We start from the raw sequence: 27,156 nt of genomic DNA on the forward strand, positions 1-27,156 counted from the left end.
GTGGCCTGCTGGGAGATTAGGGCAAGAACAGTTCTCTTCAGGACTGGAGAAAGGCAGCCATAGCCCCCTCTTTAAAAAGTGGAACAAAGAGGACCTGGGGCTTATAGACCAGTCCGCCTGACTTTGATACCTGGAGAGATCCTGGAACAAATGCTGAACAGTCAGTCTGTATGCACCTTGAGGCTAACCGGTTTAGAAGGAATAGTCAGCATGGCTTTGTCTAGAACAAAGTATGCCAAGCTACCTTGATTTCCTTCTTTGACAGGGTACGGGCTTAGGGGGGGGGAAGCAGCGGACATCATGTTTTGATGTCAGTAAGTCTGGACACAGTCCCATGTTCTTAGACACAAACAAGGGAAATGCAGTCTAGATTAATTTACTATCAGGTGAACAAGAACAGCAATACTGGGTCAGACCAATGGTCCATCTAGCCCGTGTCCTGTCCCTGGTAGTGGCCAGTGTCAGACGCTTCAGAGGGAATAAAGAGGGCATTTAGCAAGAGATCCATTCCTTGTCAACCAGAGCCAGCTTCTTGCAGTCAGAGGTTTAGGGACACTCAGAGCAGGGGGTTTGTCCCTAGCCATTGCTGGACCATCCTCCATGAATTGATCTAATTCTTTTTTAAAACCAGTTACAGTTTTGGCCTTCGCAGCATCCCCTGGCAATGAGTTCCACAGGTTGACTCTGTGTTGTGTGAAGAAATACACCCTTATGATTATTGTAAACCTGCTGCTGGTTAATTTAATCAAGTGACCCCTGGTTCTTGTGTTAGGTGAAGGGGTGAATAACACTCCCCTGTTCACTTTCTCCGCACCCCGTTCATGATTTGTAGACCTCTACCATACCCCCTCTTAGTCGTCCCTTTTCTAAGCTGAACAGTCCCAGTCTTTTGAATCTCTCCTCATCTGGAAGCTGTTCCACACCCTATTAATGTTTGTTTCTAATTTAGACTCCATCGCTGTATATGTGTAGTTGGGATGATGTTTTCCAATGTCCATTGCTTTGCATTTATCAACACTGAATTTCATCTGCCATTCTGGGGCCCAGTCACCCAGTTCTGTGAGATCCCTTTGTAGCTCTTCGCAGTCTGCTTGGGACTGAAGGGACGTTCCCTAGCCGGGCCGTGCGGGGGGCCGGGCTGGGCCCGCCCGGCTTTGGTCTCTGTGACAAGGGGTCTCGAGTCCCCCCTTCCGCGCCCCAGCAGCTGGGCTCAGCGCTGCCGGGCGGGGCGAAGAGCGGCGGGCGCTAGGACCCGGGGCGAGGCCAGGGAGCCCGCTGCCCCTAGCCCCGCCCACCCGCTCAGCGCCGGGAGCGGACGCGTTGTTGCGTGCCGCTGACGTCATCGCGTCTGCGCGTCCGCCCCGCGGAAGTAGGAGCGAGTCCGGGCTCAGGCGGGGTCGGGCCCACATCGGCCGCCGGGTGGGTTCCCCCCGCCCCCTCCCGGCCCCATAGCTGGGTGTCCCGCCCCCTCCCAGCCCCATAGCTGCCCATTGTCCCGCCCCCCACCCCCTGGGTGCCCCCATCCTGCCCCCCACCCCCCAGTGGGTGCCCATCTCCCCGCCCCATAGCTGGGTGCCCAGCCCCCCGACCCCTCCCAGCCCCATAGCTGCCCATTGTCCTGCCCCCCACCCCCCAGTGGGTGTCCCGCCCCATAGCTTTCCCCCAACCCCCATAGCTGGGTGTCCCGCCCCATAGCTGCCCCCCACCCCCCAGTGGGTGCCCATTGTCCTGCCCCCCTGCCGGGTGCCCCCCACCCCCTGGGTACCCCCCGCCCTGCCCCATAGCTTTCCCCCCAACCCCCAGTGGGTGCCCATCTCCCCGCCCCATAGCTGGGTGCCCCGCCCCCCGAACCCCTTCCAGCCCTATAGCTGCCCCCCCATCCTCTGGGTGCCCCCATCCTGCCCCCTGCCCTGCCCCATAGCTTCCCCCCAACCCCCAGTGGGTGCCTGCCCCGTGCCTTTGCCCCCATCCTGCCCCATAGCTTTCCCCCTAACTCCCAGTAGGTGCCCGTCCCCCCGCCCCATAGCTGGGTGTCCCGCCCTATAGCTGCCCCCCACCCCCATTGGGTGCCCATTGTCCCGCCCCCCCATCCCCTGAGTGCCCCCATCCTGCCCCCATCCTGCCCCATAACTGGGTGCCCCACCCCATAGCTGCCCCCCAACCCCCAGTGGGTGCCCATCCCCCCGCCCCACTCACTCTCTCCCTCTCGCTGCTGCAGGGGACCTGGTGCCGGCCCCGCCGCCATGGAGTTCCCGGACCTGGGCGCGCACTGCTCCGAGCCGACCTGCAAGCGCCTGGGTGAGGCCCTGAGCCTGCTGGTAGGGCAGAGCCTGGAACCACCTGCCTCCCCTTGGACACCTCTGCCCCCCGAACACCTGGGTTCTCTCCCAGCTCTGAGAGAGGAGTGGGAGGGGCTGGGAGCCAGGACGCCTGGGTTCTCTCCCCCACCCTGGGAGGGGGGTCTAGTGATTAGAGCAGGGGGGTTGGGAGCCAGGACTCCTGGGTTCTCTCCTTAGCCCTGCCACTGACTTGCCCTGGGGCCTTGTGCCAGTTGCAGGACCGCCCTGTCTTGGTGTGACTGTGAAATATGCTGCCGCTGTTTACGGCGCGTTGTGCTTGTGCAGGTTTTGTAGCTCACTGAACTCCCCAAGGAGTTTGCCGTTGTAGCTGGCGGCTCGGGGACCTGCAGCGGGGGTGCACTCTCTGCAGCGGTGTTGGGATCATGTGTATGATTTGTGGTGCAGTAGCCGTGACTTTCTAAATCACGTTCCTTTGCTTACTTGGTGTCTTAATGCTTAAATCCTCTTGACAGACTGTGGACCCCGTGCTTTGTTACAGTGAGGGGCGCAGTGCGTTCTGGGGTGGGAGCGAGGGGCAGCGACCCATGCAGTCCAGTCTGACTGCAACCCCCTAGGGGAGCAGGGGGTGATTGGAGCCCTTCGTGCCTGGGGAGCTGGAGATGTTGGCATGCCCACCTCAAAGCCGGTAAACAAGTGTCTTTCTCAGGAGTGGTCTGATGCTGACGAACCAGCCACAGCCCTTGTGTGTTACCCACGTGTCTCTCTTGTGGGCTGTGTCCCAAGTGTTCAGACCGTTGGAGGATGGTGGGGACCAGACAAATCATCAGTCTGATTCCTGCGCACGGTGTTCCGGTCCCTCTAGGGCTTGTTAGGTGATGGTCGGCAAGCAAGTGCTGAGCATCGTCACGTGCCAGAGCGCTTCAGCCGCACAGCTTGTAAAGTGCGTGTGAGGAGCAGAAGTTCCACCTTAGTGTCTGGGGTCTCCCTGCCAAAGAGAACGTGCAATGGCTGTCCACGGGTGCTAACTGGCCAGGCCAGGGCTTGCTCCCATGGCACCTGGCTGTGTCCCAGAGCTCGCTGTGGGGTGGGATTGCTCTCTCCTCTCGCTCGTACTGTTCACGAGTGCTGTGTACTGATTTCTCAATGGCTTGCCTCCTGCCACAGAGACCTGCCGATCCCATTGCTGCTTCTCTTCGGTCAGTGCCCCCTTCGGATTTCAGTGACTGGCGTCATTAGTCTCCTCGTGGGGAGGGGGAAGGGCGGGCACTGAGGTTACAAACCCTCGTTGTCAAGAGCGTGTAGCTTTGACATGAAAATTGTCTCTTGCTGTCTCTCCTACCGCGGTGACTGTTTTGGGGTCGAGTCCTTGGCATCCCTGAAGAAGCGGTGCCTTTGGCTTGCTAGGAAATACTCCGGATCAATTAAACAAATTTGAAAAGCTACAAACGTTTTGCGTAGGCCATAAAGGTGGGGTTTGTTTTTAAGCTGCAGCAGTGCATGCTGGGAGTGGTAGTCTGGAATGGCTCAGTCTGTCAGTTGCTGCAGCCCTGTGCCCCTGCAGGCTGGCTGTCCCAGGCAGTGCGTGGCTGGGCTGGCCCCTGGGCTGTGCAGTGGGAAGTGCCGACTCCTTGGCCCCTCACCTGCTTGCTGTCTCTCCTGTCTTGCCAGACTTTCTCCCTCTGAAGTGCGACGCGTGCGAGCAGATATTCTGCACCGACCACATCACCTACACCCAGCACCAGTGCACCTCTGCCTACAAGAAGGTAAGTGGGGAGCGTTGGCTGGGGGTGGCTCCGAGCACTGCGCTCCCAGCGGAGTTGGGACTACCTGGCAGCTCCCGGCGAAACCTCAGGATCAGTCCCCACATGTGCAAGTTAAGCCTGGGACGAGAGGGGCAGGTAGAGCCAGGGGGCTGCCTGAGGTGTAGCTCTGTCTGGCTAGCCCGAGAGCGAGGCGAGCATGGCCAGTGGCAGAAGGGCACTGGGCGGCCCTGGAATCCTTGTGGCGATCCTCCAGCAGCCAAGCCCAGCGGTGGGGTGGAGAACACGAGGTGGCGACGTCTGCCAGGCCAGCTGAACGGTTTCTAGAACCCCGACGCTTGGGGACGGAGGGATCACAGCAGGGCTAATGCACGTGGCCACGTCATCTCTGCTGAACGAATTCGCACGGGCTTGGCTCAGAGCGCTGCCCGCGAGGCCACACTCAGCAGAGGGGCTCCGGGGGGGCGCTGGTGTCAGGCCGGGGGCGTGACCCGTAAAGCTGTGGGGTTTAGCTGTGACCCTAGAGAGTAGAGGCAGCATCCAGCAGCGGAAGGGGTTTTCCATTCCCCCCCCCCCCCCCCCAGCAGCGTTCTTTCCTTGACCTCGCTGGAGCTCCCTCGGGCGATGTGGCTGCGGTGTTTGGCTCTGGGTTTGTACACCCTGGGCGTTTAGTGTCGCTCCTCCACGCAGCCCAGGCCTGAGCTGCGGTTCACAAGGGACAGGGTAGCGGCTGTAACCCAAGCCTGGCAGCTGCTCTGCAGGCTCCGTCCTAGCTCCGCTCACGTGGCTGGGTGCGGTTCTGTGGCCTGTGGTGTGCAGGGGCTCAGGATGGTCAGAACCGTCCTTTGCACTTTAACACCTGTTCCTTCCCTGGCCCCGAGCACAAGCTGCCAGCGTTCCCAGGGTGTGCCTGGGACCCCGGCCTGCTTGCTTAGAAAATACCACATGAGAGAACCATCATCTGCAAGGCAGCTCCTGCCCCTGGGGCGAACGGCACGGCCCAGACAGGCCTGGGGAGCGTATTCAGCCTGGCCTCTGCTGTGTTACAGGACGTGCAGGTCCCTGTGTGCCCCCTCTGCAACATCCCCATCCCTGTCCGAAAGGGGGAGATGCCTGATGTGGTGGTGGGGCAGCACATCGACCGAGACTGCAAATCCGACCCCGCCCAGCGCAAGCGCAAGGTAGGAGGCTGCGACCTCGCTTCCGCCTGGCCCTAGGGGCCTGTGCCTCCGGGGCTTGGAGGGGGGTCTCCGGTTGGCACTCGCCGATGCTGGCCGGGCGCATTGAGCCAAGTCTGCTGTTCTCAGCTGACTCCCCAGTGGGCATTGGGCTGAACCACATGAGCAGCAGGTTGCAGCACGATCTGGATGGAAATGCTGGGGGCTGGAAATCAGGATGGGGGGGGGGGGGGGCAGGCAGTGTCCAGGCCTGGAATAGCTGTGGGGGGCTGTGGGTTGGGATTGGGGGGTACCAGGAGAGCTGGGTGCAGGAAGCCCAGGCCTGGAACAGCAGGGCCTGGGGTGCTGCTGCTGTGAGAGGAACTGAGGGAGGCGTCACAAAATCTAATGGAAGCTAAAGTTAGAAAAATGCATCTTGTTTTGAAGTAGCAACTTTCCCCCCGGGGGGGCGATTTGCCATAGGAACCACCGTCCCTTGGAGGCAGTGACAGGAGCCTGGACCCACCCCAATTCAGCCACAAGCTGCTGCGCTCTGTAGTGCCCCGTACGGCATAGGAGAGGACAGGTCCTCGCTGTGGGAGTGCCAGCGTGCGGCGCTCTGGCCTGTGCCACGCAGGTCAGATGAGGGGGGCAAAGAGCTCTTCCGGCCTTACCCCCGTGAATCTACAAGCTGGCAAAGCCCCTTCGTGCTGCAGCACTTGGTCTCTGCCAGCCACCCTGGCGCTAGAGCTGAATTCCCCAGAGAGCAGCGTGGCTGGGGGCTGGAGCTGGGACTCGGAGACCTGGGGTCTGACCCAGCCTTGCTGCTGGCGTTGGAGCTCCTGGAACGTACGTTGCCAGGGCTCCGGCCGCATAGTGACCCCATAGCGGGGCCGGACGCTGCTGCTGGGACGGCCCTGTGTGCCGCGAGCTCGCAGCTGCTCACCGGGTGCCTCGTCTCTGGTTAGATTTTCACCAATAAGTGTCTGAAGCCCGGCTGCAAGCAGAGGGAGATGATGAAGGTGATCTGTGACCAGTGCCATGGGAACTTCTGCCTCAAGCACCGGCACCCCCTGGATCACGACTGCAATGGGGTGGGGCGCCCCCTCTCCAGAGCCGGGTAACGGAGGGGGCTGGGGGGGGGGAGAAGTGCTTCGCCAGGGCAGAGCCATGCCCACCACAGTGGTGATGACAGGAGAACTGCATAATCTGCGCTCACCCTGCCTCGTGTCCCAGCTCCCCCCCCTCCCCCCCATACTCCCCTTCCACGCTGGCTGGATCTGCCCCGGGCACCCCAGCTCCACCCCCCACCCCGCCCCGCGCCGGCTGGGTCTGCCCCGGGCGCCCCGGCTCCACACACCCCGCCCCGCGCCGGCTGGGTCTGCCCCGGGCGCCCCGGCTCCACACACCCCACCCCGCCCCGCGCCGGCTGGGTCTGCCCCGGGCGCCCCGGCTCCACACACCCCACCCCGCCCCGCGCCGCCTGGGTCTGCCCCGGGCGCCCCGGCTCCACACACCCCACCCCGCCCCACGCCGGCTGGGTCTGCCCTGGGCGCCCCGGCTCCACACACCCCGCGCCGGCTGGGTCTGCCCTGGGCGCCCCGGCTCCACACACCCCGCCCCGCCCCGCGCCGGCTGGGTCTGCCCTGGGCGCCCCGGCTCCACACACCCCGCCCCGCCCCGCGCCGGCTGGGTCTGCCCCGGGCGCCCCGGCTCCACACACCCCGCCCCGCGCCGGCTGGGTCTGCCCCGGGCGCCCCGGCTCCACACACCCCGCCCCGCCCCACGCCGGCTGGGTCTGCCCCGGGCGCCCCGGCTCCACACACCCCGCCCCGCGACGGCTGGATCTGCCCCGGGCACCCCGGCTCCACACGCCCCGCCCCGCGCCGGCTGGGTCTGCCCCGGGCGCCCCGGCTCCACACACCCCACCCCGCGCCGGCTGGGTCTGCGTTCTGGTGCTAGGCGGCCCCCTTGCAGGGCTGCAGCCGCAAGGTACAGAGGAGTAAGTCTCCTATCCCTTGGCACTGGTCTGCGGTGCAAGCCGCTAGCACGTCCGCCGCTCCTGGTGTTCGTAGCGGGTCTGCCCGAGGGGCGCGCGGCACTGAGTGACTGCGCAGAGAGCAGGGGGCGAGGGAGCACACAGGACAGCAGGAAGGATTCAGGGCGCACAGCTGGGGCTGAGTACCCGAGGGAGGGGCGGGGGACATCCAGGGATGCAGAGACGGAGGGCTCTGCTGGGGGGGCTCAGGGGAAGCTGTTACTGACGGACGGTGTCTGTCGCAGACATGCTGCGGTCACGAGAGCCCAGGCATCCTCCTCTGTGGCGGCCGGGACGTCGAGCAGAGGAGCTTCCAGGCCGGCAGCCAGCCCCCCTGCTCCAGCCCCAAGCAGGTAGGATGATGCCGACCCCTCCTCTCGCCCCCAGGGCCTGGCTCGGGTGGCTAGACCCAGCAGCCCTTCCCGAGCCGGTGTGTCGAAATCTGCCCCGCCCCCCTGGGGGGCTGGCACATCCCCTTGGCCTGCTGGGAGGGGCACGGAGCCGGGGTGTGTGTCTCCCTGCCTGGGTGTTGGCCCCCCGAGCTGCTCCGCGTGCTAGCACTAACCCTGCTCCTCCTCTTGCACCCAGAGGCGGCGTGATGGCGGCACGGCAGCCCAGCAGCACCTCGCCCCCAGCCGTTGCACTGCAGAATGGACTGGTGAGTGTCCCGGTGCGAACCTCGCCCAGTGGGTGCCCTGGCACGGAGAACCAGGTGCCCTCGATCTCTGGCTGTACACCCTGAGTGTGAGGTACCCGCCAGAGGGGGCAGAGAGCCAGCCACAGGAGCCCTGTTCTGGAGCCAGCTCCGTCACCCACCTCCTAGATGGCAGGACCAGGCCCAGCGCTCCCCAGGATGCCTGGGCTGGTGCTCGGCGATGGGCTCAGTGACACTATGACAGAGCCTGCACGTTAGAGCCAGGGCAGGCCTGGCCTCTGCTGGAGCCTCCTAGGGGACCAGGTCCGGCCATTGCCTCCCTGGCTCTGCTGTGTGAACGTGGAGCCGCGCGACAGCAGCCCCTTGCCACAGGCCGGAGGGGCGCCAGGAGCTGCTCGGTGAGCCTGTTCCCTGCAGAGGAGGCTCTGAATCCGGGCGCCTACCCTCTGACCGTGTCCGACTCCCAGGCCTACAGCTGGGCCTAGGGTGGGAGGTGGGCCAGACCCCTCCCCCCCCCCTCCATGGCTGTGGGTCAGGGTAGGACTGCCCCCCGCAACGCGACCTCTGGGGCTTGGTCCTGCCCTCTCTCCAGGGGGTGGCTAAGCCGGGCAGTGCTGTGGGCACACCCCACTCTCCTTTCAGAGCGAAGAGGAGGCACTGCAGCGAGCCCTGGAGATGTCCCTGGCAGAATCGGTGCCCGGCTCGGCACGGGCGCTCAGGTACGGTACGGGGCTGGCGCAGCAGGGCGTGCTGGGTAGGGCATGTGACACGCTGACATTCACCTGAGAACCGCACCCCACGAGCCTGCACAGGGCACCATTGTGGGGGCCTGTCCCGGAAGGGGACCGGCTGGGGAGGGGCCGAGGTGCGTTAACCGGCCTGGGCTGTGATCCCTTCGCATCTTGCCAAGGAATAGGCAGGAATAGACTGGGAAGGGCCAGGCTGCTGCAGGGAGTGGTGCAGTCCAGCAGGTGGCGCCCTTTTGAGCCCCGTTCTTCAGTCTGGTTCCAGGGGTTCTGTATGTGGGGGGAGGGGGGTGTCTCTGGGACAGGCCTCGGCCTGGTTCTCCTGGGTCCGTCCCAGCTGGGACGCCTGCAGCCTGGCTCCCCAAGGCGCCCCCAGCCTCGCTGGGCTCAGTACCCCGCTGCTGGGAGCTGTCCCTGGGCCGGCTGGGCTGCGGGGTCTCCCGGCCCTGAACAAGGCTGTCTCCAGCAGCGCGCAGGAGGAGGAGGACCTGGCCCTGGCGCGGGCGCTGGCTGCGAGCGAGGAGGAGTACCAGAGGAGGCAGCAGCAGCAGGTGAGCTGAGTTGAGCTGCTGGAGGCTCCATGCTGAGGCCCGGCTCTCACCAGGTTCTTCCCCACTCCTCGGCACCGGGGGCTGGAGCTCTGCACCCCCGTTTCCAGGCTGACGTGAGCCGAGGCAGGACTGTCCCCGGGGGCAGCCTGACCTCCCGCAGTGCGGAGACCCCACGGGCTAGGGGAGCCGAGCCCCTGCCAGCTCCAAGGGGAGGGGTCAGCCCTGCTGGGGCGAGGCCTGGGATGACTGCAGCAACCCCAGGCCGGTTTCGCCAGTCTGCCCCATCCCTGCCCTGGAGGCCCCTGAGTGCTGCGGGGGGGCGGGGCGGGGGGCGCTTGCTCACTCCTGCTGTGTTCACGTTACAGGCCCAGAGCCGGAGTTCGAGGCCATCAGACTGCAGCATGTTCTAGGCTGGGAGCACCACGATGCCTAGGACCTGTCCACAGGGCCGGGTACCATCGCCCAGCTCTGCCAGGCCCTGCCCGAGCGCCACCTGCAGAGGGCCGGCGGGGGCTTCTCCTGCCTCTTCCACAGCTAGAACCAACTGACCAAACCCTGGCTGCTCCCGCTCCCTGGACAATAGACCGTAGCTGAACCGCTTTGAGCTGCACGGAGCCGCGTTGCGCCACGCCCCGTTCTCACAGACCAGAGCCGGCTGCAGCCGCGTGGGAGGAGCGACCTGCAGCCGCCAGCAGGCCGGCCATAGCCAGGGAGGAGGAGCAACGCCAGCAGCCGTGGGCCTTGGGATCGATGGTGGGCATCGTGCCTCGGTCCCTCACCCACCTGCCACAGTGCCGAGAGTGGGGTGAAATGGGGGGGGGCACCTCTGGCCTGGAGATGGAGGGTTACACGTGGGGTATCTTGACCCCAATACCTGCGCTCTGACCCAGGCTGGGTCATATCCAGCCACCTGCCCCACACACTACAAAGGAACAAGGACAGCCCCCCCCCGCGCAGCGCTGCCCTGCCCCGCGCAGGGCCTGCTGGATGCTTTAACGAGACGGGCTGCTCTACACGCGTCTCCCTTCCCGCCCGAGGCTGCCTGGGCCGGAACTGCCCTCACCTCTTCCCCCTCCCCCCCCGTGCTAAAGCACCAGGTCAGCTCCCTGGGGTGCGCGGGGGGTAGGGAGGGTTGTAGCCTCAGGTAATGGCTGGTAACGCTAATTTCCCCCAATGGGGACTCAGCCCTGTCCTCGTTAGCCACCCATGGGCCCTACAGCTGCGCTCCCTGCGCTGGCCACGCTATGTGGGAGAACCCCTGCCCTGCAAGGCCTGTCACCTGCCCCTGAGAGTGACTCCCCCCCCCCATCCTCCAGGCAGGGCTCAGCTGGGGGGCCAGGCCAGCCTTTCTCAGCCCCTCTCCTTGATTCCTGGGGTGCGGGATGTGGGGCAGGAAGCCGGGAAAAGCAGCTGCCCTTTTTCCCATGGGAACACAGCCCCTCCATGCAGTGATCACAGACCACTCCACTGCCTCTGCTAAGAGCCCCCCCAAACCCAGCCCTTGCCCTAAGGCATTACCTGACCTCAAAGGGGAGCCCTGGTGGAGTGTCTCCCGTGGTGATAGGGACCAGGCCTCTGGAGTCTTCCCCAGAGCAGCCCCTTCTAGTCCTGCTGAATTCAGGGCCGGTGCCCTGCCGCCAGGCTCCTGGGTTGGTGCGGGCGGCTCTCCTCAGCTCGGGCCTTGTGCCGGCATCTGCTGCCAGCTCGGTGCAGCCCCTTGGACACACTGGAAGCTGCTTCCCCTCCAGCTCTGGGTGCACAGGACTCTGGGTGCGGCTGGGTCTTGCTGTAGTGGGTAACAGCTGCACCTTCTGCAGCTGGGCATCTAGGAGGCCAGCGCATGCGGGCGGCGTCTCTTCCTGTGCCCTGAGCTTGGGCCTGGGCCGGCTGTGGCACTCAGGAGTGGGGGGGGCGAAAGGTAGCTCTCTGCAGGGCTGGGGCTGTCTGGCTACTACGTGCTGCCTGGAGGGAAATAAAGTCCTACCCAAAAGCGGGGTGTCCTTGGTCTCTTTCCTGGGGGAGGGACCCTGCCCTGGCTGCGCTCACCATCCAAGAGCCTGACTCCTCTGGCCTGGCACAGGTACCGCACAAGCAGTGCCAGGGCCCCGGGGCCCATAGGAACTGGCCTGAGCCCCCAGCTCTCTGCAGGCTGCTAGAGCTGCTGTGGGCCCAGCTCTGGGCTCTGTCCCCCTCCTGTTGCCCCAGCTCTGGGCCGGCTCCCAGCCTGACACCAGCAGGGCCCCAGGTGGCTGCGGGCAATGCCCCATTGGAGCCAGGGAAGGGGCTGGGCCCAGATCGGCCCTCCCCTACTGGTGCGTGCACCGCGCTGCTCCTGGCCTAGCCCCCTGGCCTGTGGGTGCCATCCTTGGCCTCCCAGGGGCCGCCCCCTGGGTCCCACACTGGAGTCGCTTTGTCTCCTTGGGCCTTGCCTGCGTTCGGTTCAAGCGAAGCTGGTGCTGGTCTGTGCAGTCTCCAGGGGCTGGTGCTCAGGAAATGTCCCCGGGAGCGTTTCCTGTTGCGGCGGCCGGGAGGGAGGAGGGGACCCAGGCAGCCCCTCGGAGCAGCTTGTTCCCATTAGGACTGCAGGGGCAAGCGCAGGCCTTCCCCCCGGGTGGGGCGGCCCTTGCTGTGTGCAGGGCTGGGGGCATCTGGCAGGGCCTCTCCAGGAGCAGGTCCCGGAGCTAGGGCAGGGCCTCTGCCCACTTTCTCCTGGCAGTCAGTGCCAGCAGATCTCCTCCCTGGGCTGGGGCTAAGAGCGCTGGCTCCGCACTGCAGCCTTGTTCCCCTGCCTGCATTGCACAAGTCAGGGCCTCGCCCCACACGCTCCAGCCCCAGGGGAGTCCCTGCCCGGGTGGAAGCGGTGCCAAGGCTCTGGACTGCCAGGCCCCGCACAGCGGGCAGGGAGCGCTGAGTTGATCAGGGCCCTGGGCCCAGCTGGCCCCAGAGACCTTGTGTGGCTGCAGCTGACCGAGCCTGAATCGGGTCTGAGGAGGAGGCTGTGGGGATGGGCAGCCGACCCCTCAGGCCGGGCCTGTTCCCATCACCCACAGGGGGGCTGCTCCTGACCCCATTGGCAAGCAATACGGCTGCTGCCGAACTGCCCCTGGTGGAGTGCGGTGCCCCTGGGGCCCCAGCCGGCACTGCCAGGCCCCATACAGCGAACAGCCGGCTGCCCCTGGGAACCTGGCGCGGGAGGGCACTGGCGGCATGGCAGAGAACCCCGGCTAGTGGCAGCCAGACCGAGTCACTCACTGCCCCTCCAGGGCGTGGGGCTGCCACCTCCTGCAGCCCCTGCACGGGGCTTCCCAACACCTCCCGCCCTTCCTGCCAGTGGCTGCCTGGCTCCCGGGCTCCGGCCACTTGGTGTCCAGCAGGGGGAAACCACTGCCAAGGCTGACCTGCACCCGCAGCCCTGGGCTCACCCCCACCTGCACCCCCTCCCGCCCCAGCCCTGGGCTCACCCCCACCTGCTGCCCCAGCCCTGAGCTCCCGCCCACCTGCACCCCCACCTGCCCCAGCCCTGGGCTATCCCCTACCTGCACCCCCTGCCGACCCAGCCCTGGGCTGTCCCCTCACCCCCCATCCGCACCCACTCCCACCCCAGCCCTGGGCTATCCCCCACCTGCACCCCCCCCGCACCAGCTCTGGGCTCACCCCCTGCTGCCCCAGCCCTGGGCTCACCCCCCACCTGCACCCCCACCTGCCCCAGCCTTGGGCTATCCCCCACCTGCACCCCCTGCAGACCCAGCCCTGGGCTCCCCCCCCCCACCTGCCCCAGCCCTGGGCTCACCCCCACCTGCACCCCCTCCCACCCCAGCCCTGGGTTCACCCCCACCTGCACCCCCTCCCGCCCCAGCCCTGGGCTGTCCCCTCACCCTCCATCCGCACCCCCTCCCACCCCAGCCCTGGGCTGTCCCCCCATCCGCACCCCCCACCGCCCCAGCCCTGGGCTTGCCCCCACCCCCATCTGTACCCCCTGCCACTCCAGCCCACCTGCACTCCCTGCTGCCCCAGCCCTGGGCTCGACCCCACCCCCCCATCTGTATCCCCTGCCGCCCCAGCCCTGGGCTCACCCCCACCTGCACCCCCTGCTGCCCCAGCCCTGGGCTCACCCCCACCTGCACCCCCACCTGCCCCAGCCCTGGGCTCACCCCCACCTGCACCCCCTGCTGCCCCAGCCCTGGGCTCCCCCCCCACCTGCACCCCCACCTGCCCCAGCCCAGGCCTGTCCCCCACCTGCACCCTCTGCCGACCCAGCCCTGGGTCACTTGTGACTCACTCCCAGGGCGGTCCCTCAGCATCCCGCTCATGACACTAGCAGGGACCGAGGCTGCATCCGCCCGACTCCTCCCCGGCGCCCAGGGGGGCCTGACTCCGCCCGCTCCCCCCTCGCCTCCAGCCGGCCCGGCGCTGGCAGGGTCGGGGTAAGCAGCGGGGCTCCCGGCCGCGCCTCAGCCCAGGGTCCCTCCAGCCGGGGCTCCCGCCTCCAGGACCGGCCGGGACCCGGGAGGGCAGAGCCGGGGGGAGCGGGACGCGAGCCCCGCAGGGCAGCGCCCCGTCCCCTCTATGGCCCCGCTGCTGCTGCTGTTCCTGGCCGCCCTGTCGCAGCCCCTGGGCGGCTCGGGCCGCTTCGCCCAGCCCCGGCTGCGGCGCTGGGGGGCGGCCGCCCTGCGGCTCCTGCAGGCGGCTCCGTGCGCCCCGCGGGGCGGTCCCCAGCCCGAGTGCCCCGCGCTCTACGTGTCGGAGCCCGCCCGGCCCGGCCACAAGCTGCGGGCGCTGCTCCCCGACGGCTCGGCCGCGGCCAGCGGCGCCCCCCCGGGCGGCCCCGGGGCGCCCCCCGCGCACGACGCGCTGCTGCTGCTGGACCCCAGCCCCGGGGCGAGCTTCGGCCACCCGCTGCGGCTCTTCCACCTGGACTTCGGCGTCAGCCCGCGGCGCTGCCGGGGCCCGGACCGCGTCTACCTGGGTGAGCGCCCGGCCGGCCCGCGGTCCCCGCCCCTATGTCCCCCTCTGTGCCCCGCTCCCCGTCTGCCCCCGCCCAGTCCCTATGTCCCCTCTGTGCCCCGCTCCCCGCCCCTATGTCCCCTCTGTGCCCCGCTCCCCGCCCCAGCCTCCCATGTCCCCTCTGTGCCCCGGTCCCCGTCCGCCCCCGGCCCTATGTCCCCTCTGTGCCCCGCTCCCCGCACCAGCCCCTATGTCCCCTCTGTGCCCCGCTCCCCGACCCAGCCCCCGGCCCTATGTCCCCTCTGTGCCCCGGTCCCCGTCCGCCCCCGGCCCTATGTCCCCTCTGTGCCCCGGTCCCCGTCCGCCCCCGGCCCTATGTCCCCTCTGTGCCCCGGTCCCCGTCCGCCCCCGGCCCTATGTCCCCTCTGTGCCCCGCTCCCCGTCCGCCCCGGCCCAGCCCCTATGTCCCCTCTGTGCCCCGCTCCCCGCACCAGCCCCTATGTCCCCTCTGTGCCCCGCTCCCCGCCCCCGGCCCTATGTCCCCTCTGTGCCCCGCTCCCCGCCCCCGGCCCTATGTCCCCTCTGTGCCCCGCTCCCCTCCCCGGCCCCTATGTCCCCTCTGTGCCCCGCTCCCAGCCCCTATGTCCCCTCTGTGCCCCGCTCCCCGTCTGCCCCCGGCCCTATGTCCCCTCTGTGCCCCGCTCCCCTCCCCAGCCCCTATGTCCCCTCTGTGCCCCGCTCCCCGTCTGCCCCCTGCCCAGCCTCCCATGTCCCCTCTGTGCCCCGCTCCCCGTCCCCTTCCGATCCCGGCCTGGCCCGCGTCCGCCCCCGGTCCCCGCCACAGCCCCCCTCGTGCCCCCGAGCCCGGCCTGGTCCGGTCCGGTCCGGTCCCCTCCGTCCCGGCAGCGCCCGCGGCCTCTTCTCTCCCCCAGTCTCAGAGCGATGGGGCAGATGGCGGGCGCGCCCCGGCTCCAGTAGGCGGCCCCGGGGAGTGGAGGGTCGCTAGAGCCGCCGGCGCAGCCCCCTTGCCCCGCCTGTCTGGCGTGGGGCAGCCGGGCCCCGGGGGCTGCGCCTGCCCCCGCCCCGCCTGGACAGGTCCCGGCTCCGCAGCCCCGGCGTCTGCGGAGGGGCTGGGGCCAAGGCGAGACATGGCCCCGTGTCCTGCCCTGGGAGCCGGGCCCGGCCACGGGCGGGGGGTGCGCAACCTGCGGCGGCTGCCTCCCCCTGGGGCTTGGGGGGGGGTCTCCCCGGCAGTCAGGGCTGGCCCCAGTGCCCGTGGGGGGCGCTAGGGGGCGCTGTGCATGGGGAGCGGGTGGGGGCTCTCCCCGGCAGTCAGGTCTGGCCCCAGTGCCCGTGGGGAGCGCTAGGGGGCGCTGTGCATGGGGAGCGGGTGGGGGCTCTCCCCGGCAGTCAGGTCTGGCCCCAGTGCCCGTGGGGGGCGCTAGGGGGCGCTGTGCATGGGGAGCGGGTGGGGGCTCTCCCCGGCAGACAGGGCTGGCCCCAGTGCCCGTGGGGGGCGCTAGGGGGCGCTGTGCGCAGCGATGGGGGGGGACTCTCCCCTGGCAGACAGGGCTGGCCCCAGTGCCCGTGAGGGGCGCTAGGGGGCGCTGTGCATGGGGAGCGGGTGGGGGCTCTCCCCTGGCAGTCAGGGCTGGCCCCAGTGCCCGTGGGGAGCACTAGGGGGCGCTGTGCACAGCGATGGGGGGGGACTCTCCCCTGGCAGTCAGGGCTGGCCCCAGTGCCCGTGAGGGGCGCTAGGGGGCGCTGTGCGCAGCGATGGGGCAGGCTCTCCCCTGGCAGTCAGGGCTGGCCCCAGTGCCCGTGAGGGGCGCTAGGGGGCGCTGTGCATGGGGAGCGGGTGGGGGCTCTCCCCTGGCAGTCAGGGCTGGCCCCAGTGCCCGTGGGCGGCGCTAGGGGGCGCTGTGCGCAGCGATGGGGGGGGACTCTCCCCTGGCAGACAGGGCTGGCCCCAGTGCCCGTGAGGGGCGCTAGGGGGAGCTGTGCATGGGGAGCGGGTGGGGGCTCTCCCCTGGCAGTCAGGGCTGGCCCCAGTGCCCGTGGGGAGCACTAGGGGGCGCTGTGCACAGCGATGGGGGGGGACTCTCCCCTGGCAGTCAGGGCTGGCCCCAGTGCCCGTGAGGGGCGCTAGGGGGCGCTGTGCATGGGGAGTGGGTGGGGGCTCTCCCCTGGCAGTCAGGGCTGGCCCCAGTGCCCGTGGGCGGCGCTAGGGGGCGCTGTGCGCAGCGATGGGGCAGGCTCTCCCCTGGCAGTCAGGGCTGGCCCCAGTGCCCGTGGGGGGTACTAGGGGGCGCTGTGCATGGGGAGCGGGTGGGGGCTCTCCCCTGGCAGTCAGGGCTGGCTCCAGTGCCTGTGGGGGGCACTAGGGGGTGCGGGGAGCGGGCCGGGGGCTCAGTTGGGGGCGCTCTGCAGCACTAGGTGTGAAGTGGCCGGTTCTGCCCCACACCGTGACTGGCGCGATGCGTCCCGGGCTCTGGCCGCGTGGGTCACCGTGTCCCTGAGCTCTGGCTCCCCGTCCCGGCGTGCTCAGACCGGCCCCCACAGCGTGTGCTCGCCCCACAGGCAGCTACGAGTGCCTGAGCCTGGCCCTGCGGAGCCGCTGCGAGAACCAGACGAAGCGGCGAGGGCGCGGCGGGCAGGGCACGCGGGAGGCCGCCGAGGCTGGGCGCGCCCACCGGCAGGAGCCGCTGGTGGGGGTGTGTGAGATTCACTTCCTGCCCTTGGTGGTGGCGGCGCAGGACCCCAAGCGCCAGCAGAGGCTGCACTGCGTAGGTGGGTGCGCGGGGACCCCGGGGGGCGGCACCGAGGGGCAGCTCTGGCACCCGGACACCAGGGCTCAGCTCCACTCCTCGGCCAGGGAATGGCCACTGGGGCTGGGGCCCACCCGGGGCCTTGCCTGCAGCTGACTGGCCCCAGTCTTCCCCGGCCCTCCGGGACTGGCCCAGCCCTGCTAGTGCAGGAGGCTGTTCCCTGGGCACCCCGGCGCTCTGCCCCCATCACTCCTCTGCCCCATTCTCACAGCCATGGCAGCTGTCATGAGCCTGCGGGTGCCCCGCCTCCGTCTGTCTGTCTGTCGGTCCCGCCCTGCCTCTGTCTGTCTGTCTGTGTGCCCCACCCCGCCTCTGTCTCATTCCGTGGGCCCTGCCCCCCCCCGTCTGTCTGTGGGCCCTGCCCCCCTCTGTCTGTCTGTGGGCCCTGCCCCACTTCTGTCTGTCTGTCTGCCAGTCCTACCACATATCACCTGTTGCTTTTCCTGGCAGAGCTGCCGGGATTCGGCCCGTGTCCGCAGCCGCTCCCCGTGGTCAGCCCCAGCCCCACGGCCGCTCGCTGCGAGCTGGACAAGAACACCCGCCGGTGCCACCGGCAGCAGCTGCCCGCCCACAAGTCCTGCCGCATGTACCAGACCTGTGACCACGCTGTGCTCCTCTCAGGTGTGCCCCAGGGTGGGGAATGGGACACGCTCCTTCCCCTCTAGGGGGCGCTGGCTCTGACCCGGCCCCAGGGCAGGGGACTGGCTGGCTCAGGGGGTCAGTTTGGCTCCAGCCCCATAGACTGGGGGTTAAAGGCATTTCCCAGCTGAGGGCCCTGGGGGAAGTGGGTTGGGCTGGGGTGTCTCCAGGCCGCGAGGCTGAGTAGGGGCTCACCCTCTGGCCATGCTGGAGGGCGGCTTGCCCCGGGCTCTGGCTTTCCTGGGGCTGAACGGGGGTTGCCCTTGCCCTCTCCTGGCGCTGAGGGGCCGAGTCCTGCTGCTGGGAGCTGGGTGCCCCATCAGAGGCCGAGTGGCACGGTGCCTCCCCCACATCCCATTGGTGGGTGCTGCCAGGCTCTGGCCCCTCCCTTAGGGCTGCAGACACACTGGCCTTGGTGCCCCCTCCCTGCCCAGCCGGCCGAGCGCCATGCTGCCCTTAACGCTGTGCCCCCCCCAGGCGGCTGGCAGGACCAGATCACCTACCCCCACCACGCCCGCAACCTGCGGCTCTTCGCCCAGATGCTGCGGCGGAACGGCTTCCGGCAGGAGCACATCAAGGCCTTCTTCGCGGGCGATGGCCAGGCGCCAGGTCAGGGCCTGTGGCCCCGGGGGCGGCTGGGGGCTCGAGTGACTCCCGGGGAGGGGGGTACCAGGCCATGGGGAACTCCTGTGAGTCGCCCCCCGACCCCTCCAGCAGGAGCTAACTGGGGCTTTGGGCACCAGCGTTGGCCCCGACGCCGGGTCTCTGCACTGCCTCCAGGTGTGGGGTGGAGACCCCGTGGACTGGGCCCAAGTGACTCAAGGCTTAGGGCACTGATTGGCACAGCCCCTCCCCCCCCTGCAGTTGGCACCAGCCTTCTCCCTCCCCCATTCAGCCCCGCAGGGCAGGGGCGAGGTGGGGCAGTACCAGGCACAGGGGGATGGGCACAGGGGGCTGGGCGGGGACATGGGCAGAGCGGGGACCAGGCGAGAGGCATGATGCAGGGTGTGATGACAGGGTTGGGGCTGTAGTGGCAGGCAGGAGGTGGCTGGGGGAGGCCCAGGAAGCCGGGAGGGCGGGGGCTCTGGGCGGGCGCTGCCCGAGGCCTCACTGACGGGTGTTTGTGCCCTCTGTCCCCAGTGGCCGCGGAGGTGGGCGACGTGTATCCAGCCACGGAGAAGCTGGTGATCCGCAGCCACCTGGCGCTGGTGTGCCGCACGCGGCACTGCGCCGACTCGCTGGTGCTTTACCTGAACAGCCCCACCCGGAGCGACGGCACCATGCTCCTGTGGGACACCAACAAGAACGGCATCGTGAGTGGGGCGCTGTGCGGGCACCCCCAGCTGGGTTCCCGGCCCCCACTGCCAGGCTGTGCCCTCACCCGGCTCCCTGGGGCAGTGGGGCTCTCTGCAGCCAGGGGATGTGGGGTGACTCCGTGGCTCTGGGCGTCTCCCCCGGCAGCTGGCTGCCCCCCGCGGCGGGGCTGAGAGAACCAGGTGCCCCCCCATTGATCTCCAGGTGGAGGTGAGCTCGCTGCCCTCCCCCCTTGCCTCTGATCTGCTGCACTTCAAAGGCCCCGGCTTGGCGCTTTCATCTGCGCTGGGTGGCCCCCCCCCTTTCAAGTGCTGGGCTGCTGGAATTCCCTTGATCTCCTGCCTGGAGTCTCCATGCAGCTGGTGTTTGTGGCGGGGGGGGGCCCTCCCCTCTGTGCTGTGGGCAGGCGGGGGAAGGGCACTGACGGGCACACTCTGCCCCCCCCGCAGGCCGACCCCAAGGAGCGCTACCCTGTGGCCGAGCTCCTGGCCGACTTGGAGAGCTGCAGCGCCCGCAGGGTCTTCCTCTTCCTCGACCAGAGCTACCCGGGCCCGCTGGCCAAGAAACTGCTGGCATCCGGGCGGCACGGGAACGTGGTGCTGGTGAGCGGCCAGCGGGGCTCTGACTTCGCCCGGGGCTCGGCCTTCAGCGAGTTCTGGGCCCGGCTGCAGCCCGACCAGTGCCTGCTGCAGCACCTCCTGCAGGTGGGTCTGCGGGGCGGGGGGGCAGCGCCGCGGGGGAGGTGGCACCAAGCCCCACAAGAGATGCACACGGTGCAGGCCCCTGCCCACCTTGGAGCTGCCCCTTGGGCATGTCGGGGGGGGGTGGCCCCAACCTCCAACATGCGGGGGCACGGCTGGTACAAATCTGGGGCACCGACACCAGGGGCTGCCCTGTCCCTGGGGTCCCCCCTCCACTGGGGATTGGCACAGGGCGGCAGCATGTCCAGGGAGTGGGTGTCGTGAGCAGCCTCTGGTGCCCGGGCTCAGGACAGCTTTGGGCACCCACCCGGGGGACTCCCAGAGCAAACTGCACCCCTGGGAGCCCCCTCGGTCCTGACACTGCCTCCCTCGCTCTCCAGGCGGGCCCGCGGGCAGCCGGCTCCTCTCCCGGGGCCACGCCGCAGCTGCTCAACGTGACCCTGGCCGGGGCGCCCTGCCACAGCACCCCGGCGCTGACGGAGGCCGAGCGCCAGAGGGAGTTCCTGGGCTGCCAGAACCTGCCCACCATGCTCTGGTACCAGGCCGCGCACACGCAGCAGCAGCAGGACGACAACTGAAGCCAGGTCCCCTCCCTGGGTCCTGCTCCCTGCTGAGCCCCCCACGCCCGCCCAGAGCCAGCCACAGGGGCCGTGCCCCCTCCCAGGCACCAGCCACGGCCTCCCGCAGCGCCAGGCCCAGCTGGGCTGAGCAGCCAGGGGCAGGGGCGGGAGGGCAGCGTTCGGGCTCTGAAAGGGTCCCGGCACGTGCCAGGCGGGGGCAGGGGGAGACCCGCTGTACGGAACCTGCTCCCTCAATAAAGAACCAGTTCTGGCCGCCCCTGTGGAGCCGTTTAACCCTCTCAGCGCCTGCCCCGGACACCGGGGTTCTGCACATGCTGGCGTTCCTCCTGCACAGCTGAGAAGGGGGGTGGGCAGGACTCCTGGGTTCCATTCTCAGCTCCCCCGGGGGCACTGTCCCTCACTTACTGGTTAACACCTGAAAAGCGCTTTCAGACGCCAATTGTGCGGTGTGGCGTCTTCCACGCTGCTACTGTGAGAACTGCGCAGGGTCAGCTCTCGCTGGGACCCTGAGAACGGCGCTGGGGGACCTGCTGAACTCCCTCCCCCCAGGAGCCTGGTCTGGAGCTGGGCCTGGCCTCCCCCCATCCCCAAACCAGAGAGCTGGGCCTGCCCCCCCCCCCCCCACAACATGAAGCCGGAGACCAGAGCTGGCCACAACAGTTTACAAGATTCAGCAACAAGAGACATCAAATCAAAACTTAACCAACCAACCAATCCCCTAATCTGCCCCCCTAGTGCTCTGCCTCTTAGTGCCCCCCTCCAGGGCTCTGTCCTGGGGGGCAGCACCTCCCCGCTCCCCAGTGCTGCTGGGAGCCTCCCGTAACAGAGCGGTGCCCTGGGACACGGCCAGCCAGAAGGGCTCCCCCCGCCCTGCCCACGGGCAGCCTGGAAGCGGCCCTGGAGACGGGCCAAGCTGTAGCAGCAATGCTGGGGGCGCGCAATCCCAGCATGCAATGCTCTGCCGGCTGCACCGTCACCCCCCATGCCAGGGGCGGGTGGGGGTGGGGCGGTGGGCTGCACATGTGCCTAGCCAGGATCCAGGCTCACGGGGTCCCTGCGCCAGGACGCGGCTCGCCCAGTTTGGCCACTCACTGTACAGCAGAAAGAGTGGTGCGGCCGCGCCCCGGGAGCCAGCCCCCCGCTGCCCCCCTGCTCCGGGAAGGTGCCGTAGCTCTGAAACAAGCCGAGATAACGTAGCCGGGGGGTCTGGCGTGCCGACCGATGCCAGGGCAGCAAACTGCAGCCACGGCGCGGGGGCTGGGGGCAGCTCTGTGCTGCTGGCGCTGCCCAAAGTCCCCTGGCTCCTGCCTGTGCTCACGGACCCTTCCTGGGGGCCGCCGGCAGCTTCTCGGAGCTGCGGTCCTTGCTCTCCGTGTCGGAGTCGGACGTGTCCCCCGCCTGCTGCTGCTGCCACATCCCGGCGTAGACGCCACCCTTCTGCAGCAGCTCCTCGTGCCTGCGGGAGAGCCGGGGCTCAGGGGCTGCAGCGCCAGTGTGCCCTGCCCCGAGCGCTGGCCGGCCCCTGCAGCTTCAGTGTGCCCTGCCCTAGGCGCTGGCCGGCCCCTGCCCTGCCCCCTGCAGCTCCAGCCGGCCCCCCTGCCCTGCCCCCTGCAGCTCCAGCCGGCCCCCCAGCTCTGCCCCCTGCAGCTCCAGCCGGCCTGCCCCGGGCGCTGGCCGGCCCCTGCCCTGCCCCCTGCAGCTCCATCCTGCCCTGCCCCTGCCCTGCCCCCTGCAGCTCCATCCTGCCCTGCCCTGGGTGCTGCCCAGCCCAGCCCAGGGACCAGCTACCCCCCTCTACGCCCTGCCCTTCTCCCCGCTGAAGGGCTCTGCCCAGCCCAGGGCACATTGGTGAAGTCCCCACCCCTGCCCAGCAGCTGACGGACCCATGCTGTGGCCATCCCACCGGACAGGAGCCACCCGCCGTGGCCAGCATGGCACCAGGGAGCAGCCAGGCACCTGGTGCCAGCCCAGGGGAAGCTGCATCTCCCTGGGTGGGCGTGGGACCCGCCTGCGGTTGCGTCGGTACGTTACCTTCCGCGCTCCACAATGCGCCCGTCCTTGAGAACCAGGATCTGGTCAGCGTTGACAATCGTGGAGAGCCTGGGGCGGGGGGGGACGACGACACAGTACGTTACCAACACATGAGCAGAGCCCCCCGCCCCACCCACCACCAGCCACACCTGGCCCAAGGTGCCCAAGCTCCCAGGGCCTGCGAGCCCAGCTTGGCACAGGGGTGCCCTGCACAGGTCACAGCCCCCAGCCCATCTCGCCACCCAGAGCGCTGCTGACACTGCCAAGCCCATCACGTCTACACTGCTCGCCACACCCAGCCTGTCCTTTCAGCCCCTCTGCTCCTCCCCCACCAGGGGCCCCCCAAAACTCGCTGGCCCCTTCCTGCACCACCCCGTCAGCGATGCCAGCCTTGCCCACCCCAGCTCCTGACACCACAAAGAGCGCAGCCGTGGGCACCAGCACCACACGCTGCTCCGCCCCAGTGACACGGCCTCCCGCGGCCTGCCCAGCCTCGCCGGCTCCAGGACCCGTTGCTGGCTCCGGCGTCTGGCCAGCCACGGCACAGCGAGGCCCTTGGTCACCGTCGCCACGGGCTGGGGACGCCCCACCTCTCCTGCCAGGGGTCGGGGGGGCCCTGCCCCACACTCCGGGCTGGGCTGTGGCCCCCTCTTCTTGCCTTTGCTCACTGCCCACCGGGCCCCCCCAGGGCAGACACTGCAGACGTGCCCAGCGCCCGCAGAAGGGCACCAACACCCCATGTCCCAGCTCCGTGGGCGGCCCCGTGCAGCCAGGCCCAGCGGCTCATGGGGTGACGCTCCCCCCCCCCCCTTCCCCGGCCAGCACACGCCGTGGGGCCAGGCCCCGCGAAGAGGGAGGCCCAGGCAGGGTTATGGATCAAAGGGGTCTGGCTCCTTCTCAGCGGGCAGCCGGGCCCGCCCAGCCCAGCTCACACCATGTGTTTCTCATCGGAGGAGGGGGCGGTGACAGCTGGGCTCTGTCCACACACGGGAGCCCCCAGCAGACACGGGGCTTTGGGCAATGCTGACCCCCGCCCAGGCTGGATCCCAAAGGACGGGGGCTCCGAGCAGTCCCCTTCCTCAGCTGCTCTCCACCCATTTGCACGGGAGACCCCTCCCCAGACAGACACCAGCCAGAGCCTGACCCCCCCAGCTCGCACAAGGTGCCCTGTTCCCCCAGCATGTCGGGCCCCGCTGACCCGTGCCAGCCCCCACTCTACTAGGGCTGTTTGGAGCCCCCACCCCCGTGGTGTGGCACTAGGGGGCGCTGTGCTGCAGGGAGGGGTCACTAGGGGTATTTCCCCCCCCCCCCCCGCGCAGTCAGGGCCGGCCCCAGTGTGGCTGTGGCACAGCAGAACTCTCACTACCCCCCCTGAGGTGCAGTGACAGCCCCCCAGGGAATGCTCCCGCCCCCCTCCCCCAATCCTGGCATCCCACGCAAAGTCCTGCCCCGTCCCCACCTGTGGGCGACGACAATGGTGGTGCGGTTGGCGCAGACCTTGGCCAGCGAACCCTGGATGTTCCTCTCTGTCTCGGTGTCCAGCGCTGACGTCGCCTGCATGCCAGGCACAGCATGTGGGAGGGGATGTGGTGCCATGTGGTACCCGCCTGGTGCCACACTGTACCTGTCCTGTGCCCACCCTGTGCCCCGCAGTACCTGCCCGGTGCCATGCTGTACCCACCTTGTGCCCTGCTGTACCTGCCCTGTGCCCACCCTGTGCCCCGCTGTACCTGCCCTGTGCCCCACTGTACCCATCCTGTGCCCACCCTGTGCCCCGCAGTACCTGCCTGGTGCCACGCTGTACCCACCCTGTGCCCTGCTGTACCTGCCCTGTGCCCACCCTGTGCCCCGCTGTACCTGCCCTGTGCCCCACTGTACCCATCCTGTGCCCACCCTGTGCCCCGCAGTACCTGCCCGGTGCCATGCAGTACCCACCCTGTGCCATGCAGTACCCACCCTATGCCCACCCTGTCATGTGGTACCCACCCTGTGCCTTGCTGTACCTGCCTGGTGCCTGCCCTGTGTCATGCTGTACCTGCCCAGTGCCCACCCTGTGCCACACTGTACCCACCCTGTGCCACGTTGTACCCACCCTGTGCTGCCCTGTGCCACGCTGTACCCACCCTATGCCATGCTGTACCTGCCCTGTGCCATGCTGTACCACCCTGTGCTGCCCTGTGCCACGCAGTACCCGCCCTGTGCTACGCTTTACCCCCCATCGTACCCACCCACCCGCCCTGCTCTGCCCACCCACACCCAGTGCTGTAGCTGCCCATACCCTACCCAGCCATGGTGCCAAGCCCTTGGCAGAAGCTGCCCGCAGTGCAGCTGCTCAGTGCCGTGAGCAGGGCAGGCCAAGGCCAGCGGCTCGTGGGCTGGGCGGGTCGCCTCCCCCCCAGCGAGGACAGGTCGGTCGCCGGCCCCAGGCCTCGCTCAGAGCCGGTGCGGTGCCCGGAGGAATGAGGGCAGAGATGTGGGGAGTGAGAAGCACATGGGAGGGAAGTGGGGCACTCGGTGGGCCAGGCCTTCACTGGCGGGGTGGGGGTGTGTGTGACGTTATTGACATAAACTGGGACCATATAGATCATTGTTGCAACCAAGGTCCTGTAGTGGCACCCAAATCTTGTATAAAGGGGGTCAAATGGGGTGTCTAGGACAAGGTTATGGTTTACTGGTTATGATTATGCTGTCTATGTGTGTGTATCAGTTTTGTAGTCGAAGTTATGAATATTGGCTCTATACTGTCTGTATGGCAAACTTATGCTGTACTTCTGGGTGACATCCCAGACAAGCTGAGATGAGCTCTGCCTAGCCTGCTTGATGGCCCATTAAGGCCCATCAGCTATACAATGGACCCATTGAGAGAAGGCAGATACGCCTTGTACCTCAGCAAAGTATGCAGGGACTGGCCCATGTGACTCCAGACTCCATTTTGCTGTAATTTTCCACAGTAAGAACAAAGAGGTGTTCTTACACCTGGAAAAGACTATATAAGGCGGATGCCTGATCTCCATCTTGTCTTCAATCCTGCTTCATACCTCTGGAGGGACTTTGCTACAAACTGAAGCTCTGAACGAAGGACTGAATGACCCATCCCAGCTGGGGATGTTCCAGAGACTTGATTTGAACCTGCAGTTTATCCCATCACTGCTGCAAGCCTGAACCAAGAACTTTGCCATTACTGTATGTAATTGATTCCATTTAACCAGTTCTAACTCTCATCTCTATCTTTTTCCTTTTATGAATAAACCTTTAGATTTTAGATTCTAAAGGATTGGCAACAGCGTGATTTGTGGGTAAGATCTGACTTGTATATTGACCTGGGTCTGGGGCTTGGTCCTTTGGGATCAGGAGAACCTTTTTCTTTTACTGGGGTATTGGTTTTTATAACCATTTGTCCCCATAACGTGTGGCACTGGTGGTAATACTGGGAAACTGGAGTGTCTAAGGAGATTGCTTGTGAGACTTGCGGTTAGCCAGTGGGGTGAGACCGAAGTCCTCCTAGTCTGGCTGGTTTGGTTTGCCTTAGAGGTGGAAAAACCCCAGCCTTGGGCTGTAACTGCCCTGTTTTAGCAATTTGTCCTGAGTTGGCACTCTCAGTTGGTTTCCGCCAGAACCGCATTGTCACAGTGGCGTAGTCGTGCTTGGATCCACAGAACCAGGTCAATTAAGCTTTGGGTCAGAACCCCGCGCTATCCACATTTGAATTTTGGGATTGAGAGTTTTGTTGGTTAAAGAGCTGCTGCAATGGCTGAGCAAAGAGCATATGAGGGACTTGGCAAAAAAGCCTTGAAAGATTTGTGTTCAGAAAAGAGGATAAGCTTTAGAAAGAAAGCTACAAAGGAAGAACTGAGAAATCTGTTAATAGCCAGCGATCAGGGGGCAAGAGCACAGCCCTTACCTGAGGCTGCAGAAGATGCAGAAAAAATTAGGATGCAAAGGGTGACAAGTCAACTGCAATTTGAGCATGAACAGAAGCTAGCAGAGCTTCGATGGCTGGAGAAGCAAAAAATAGCAGAGTTAGAAAGAGAGAGAGAGAAAGAGGCTGCTGAGAGAGAGAAAGAGGCTGCTGAGAGAGAGAAAGAGGCTGATCAAAGAAAGAAGGAGGCTGATGAGAGAGAAGAGAGAGCTCGGAAGGGGCGTCTAGAGCTGCTCGCTGCTGAGCAGGAGACTCACAAGATGGAACAGGAGACGGCCAGACTTCAGCTCCAAGTAATGGAAGAGCGGAGAAAGTCATCCCCACCTGGTACTTCACTTCCCCCCCGCCATGAGAAAAACTGGGAAAGGATGTGTCCCATTTACAACGATACTGAGGATATAGAGGAGTTTTTGTCTACCTTTGAACGCCTCTGCAATCTGTACCAGATCCCTGAGGGTCAGCGAATGCCTGTCCTGCTGACCAGACTGACTGGAAAAGCCAGGGAGGTATTCAATGACTTGGGGGAACAAGAAGCCTTGGATTATGAGCAGTTTAAAGATTCTGTGTTAAGGCGGTTCAAGGTTACTCCTGAATCTTACAGAGTTAAGTTTAGAGAGTTTAAAATGTCTAAGGATTGTACTTTTGTAGAATGTGCTCATAAGCTGATGGGTTTTGTTAAAAAGTGGGTTATGGGAGCCAAGGTTCATGGGAGTTTTGAAAAACTGCTGGATTTAATAACTTTGGAACAGTTCTTAGACATTGTGCCTGACAATGTGAGAGCAGCTGTGTGTGACAGGGACCCTGAGTCAGTCCTACGGGCAGCAGCAGAGATTGCGGATGCCCATACCCAAAACAGGGCTCGAGAAGGGTGTAAAACCCCGGGGAAAACTGATCACCATTCTCCCCAGTTCAAGAGGAGGGAAGGATTTAAAAATAAACCTGACTCTTCTAAAGGAGTTCAAGGGGGCCCGGGGGGTAGGAACTCACATCCC

At 66.7% G+C, this 27,156-nt stretch overlaps 3 protein-coding genes across 4 annotated transcripts in view; 2 read left to right on the forward strand and 1 right to left on the reverse strand.

The window, feature by feature from the left end:
* Positions 1-1,349: 1,349 nt before the first annotated feature.
* ZFAND2B (zinc finger AN1-type containing 2B) lies at positions 1,350-11,203 on the forward strand. Of its 2 annotated transcripts, none has more exons than XM_054043468.1 (10): positions 1,350-1,419; positions 2,219-2,298; positions 3,969-4,063; positions 5,110-5,241; positions 6,186-6,337; positions 7,501-7,608; positions 7,844-7,913; positions 8,553-8,629; positions 9,123-9,207; positions 9,573-11,203. In XM_054043468.1, exons 2-10 carry the CDS (start codon positions 2,244-2,246, stop codon positions 9,615-9,617), a joined length of 819 nt encoding a protein of 272 aa, XP_053899443.1. In that variant the 5' UTR covers positions 1,350-1,419; positions 2,219-2,243; the 3' UTR covers positions 9,618-11,203. The 2 variants fall into 2 exon arrangements, with proteins under 2 accessions (XP_053899443.1, XP_053899445.1); XM_054043470.1 differs by having other exon boundaries at positions 9,126-9,207.
* LOC128845476 (uncharacterized) lies at positions 9,633-20,447 on the forward strand. The gene is made up of 8 exons (XM_054044229.1): positions 9,633-9,659; positions 13,924-14,173; positions 16,732-16,941; positions 17,430-17,600; positions 18,096-18,227; positions 18,759-18,931; positions 19,382-19,636; positions 20,014-20,447. The coding sequence occupies exons 1-8, from the start codon at positions 9,633-9,635 to the stop codon at positions 20,209-20,211; spliced, it is 1,416 nt and encodes a 471-aa protein (XP_053900204.1). The 3' UTR covers positions 20,212-20,447.
* A 413-nt stretch (positions 20,448-20,860) lies between these two features.
* ABCB6 (ATP binding cassette subfamily B member 6 (Langereis blood group)) overlaps positions 20,861-27,156 on the reverse strand; it is a 35,367-nt gene continuing 29,071 nt past the window's right edge. Inside the window, exons 18-20 of the mRNA XM_054044262.1 lie at positions 23,705-23,799; positions 22,246-22,314; positions 20,861-21,670 (exon numbers count right to left, since the gene is read on the reverse strand). Of these exons, the coding sequence (XP_053900237.1) occupies positions 21,529-21,670; positions 22,246-22,314; positions 23,705-23,799 (306 nt within the window). The 3' untranslated portion in view covers positions 20,861-21,528. The remainder of the gene's footprint in view (positions 21,671-22,245; positions 22,315-23,704; positions 23,800-27,156) is intronic.

The sequence above is a fragment of the Malaclemys terrapin genome, chromosome 11 (assembly GCF_027887155.1).
Source record: "Malaclemys terrapin pileata isolate rMalTer1 chromosome 11, rMalTer1.hap1, whole genome shotgun sequence".
Classification (NCBI taxonomy): Eukaryota; Metazoa; Chordata; order Testudines; family Emydidae; genus Malaclemys; species Malaclemys terrapin.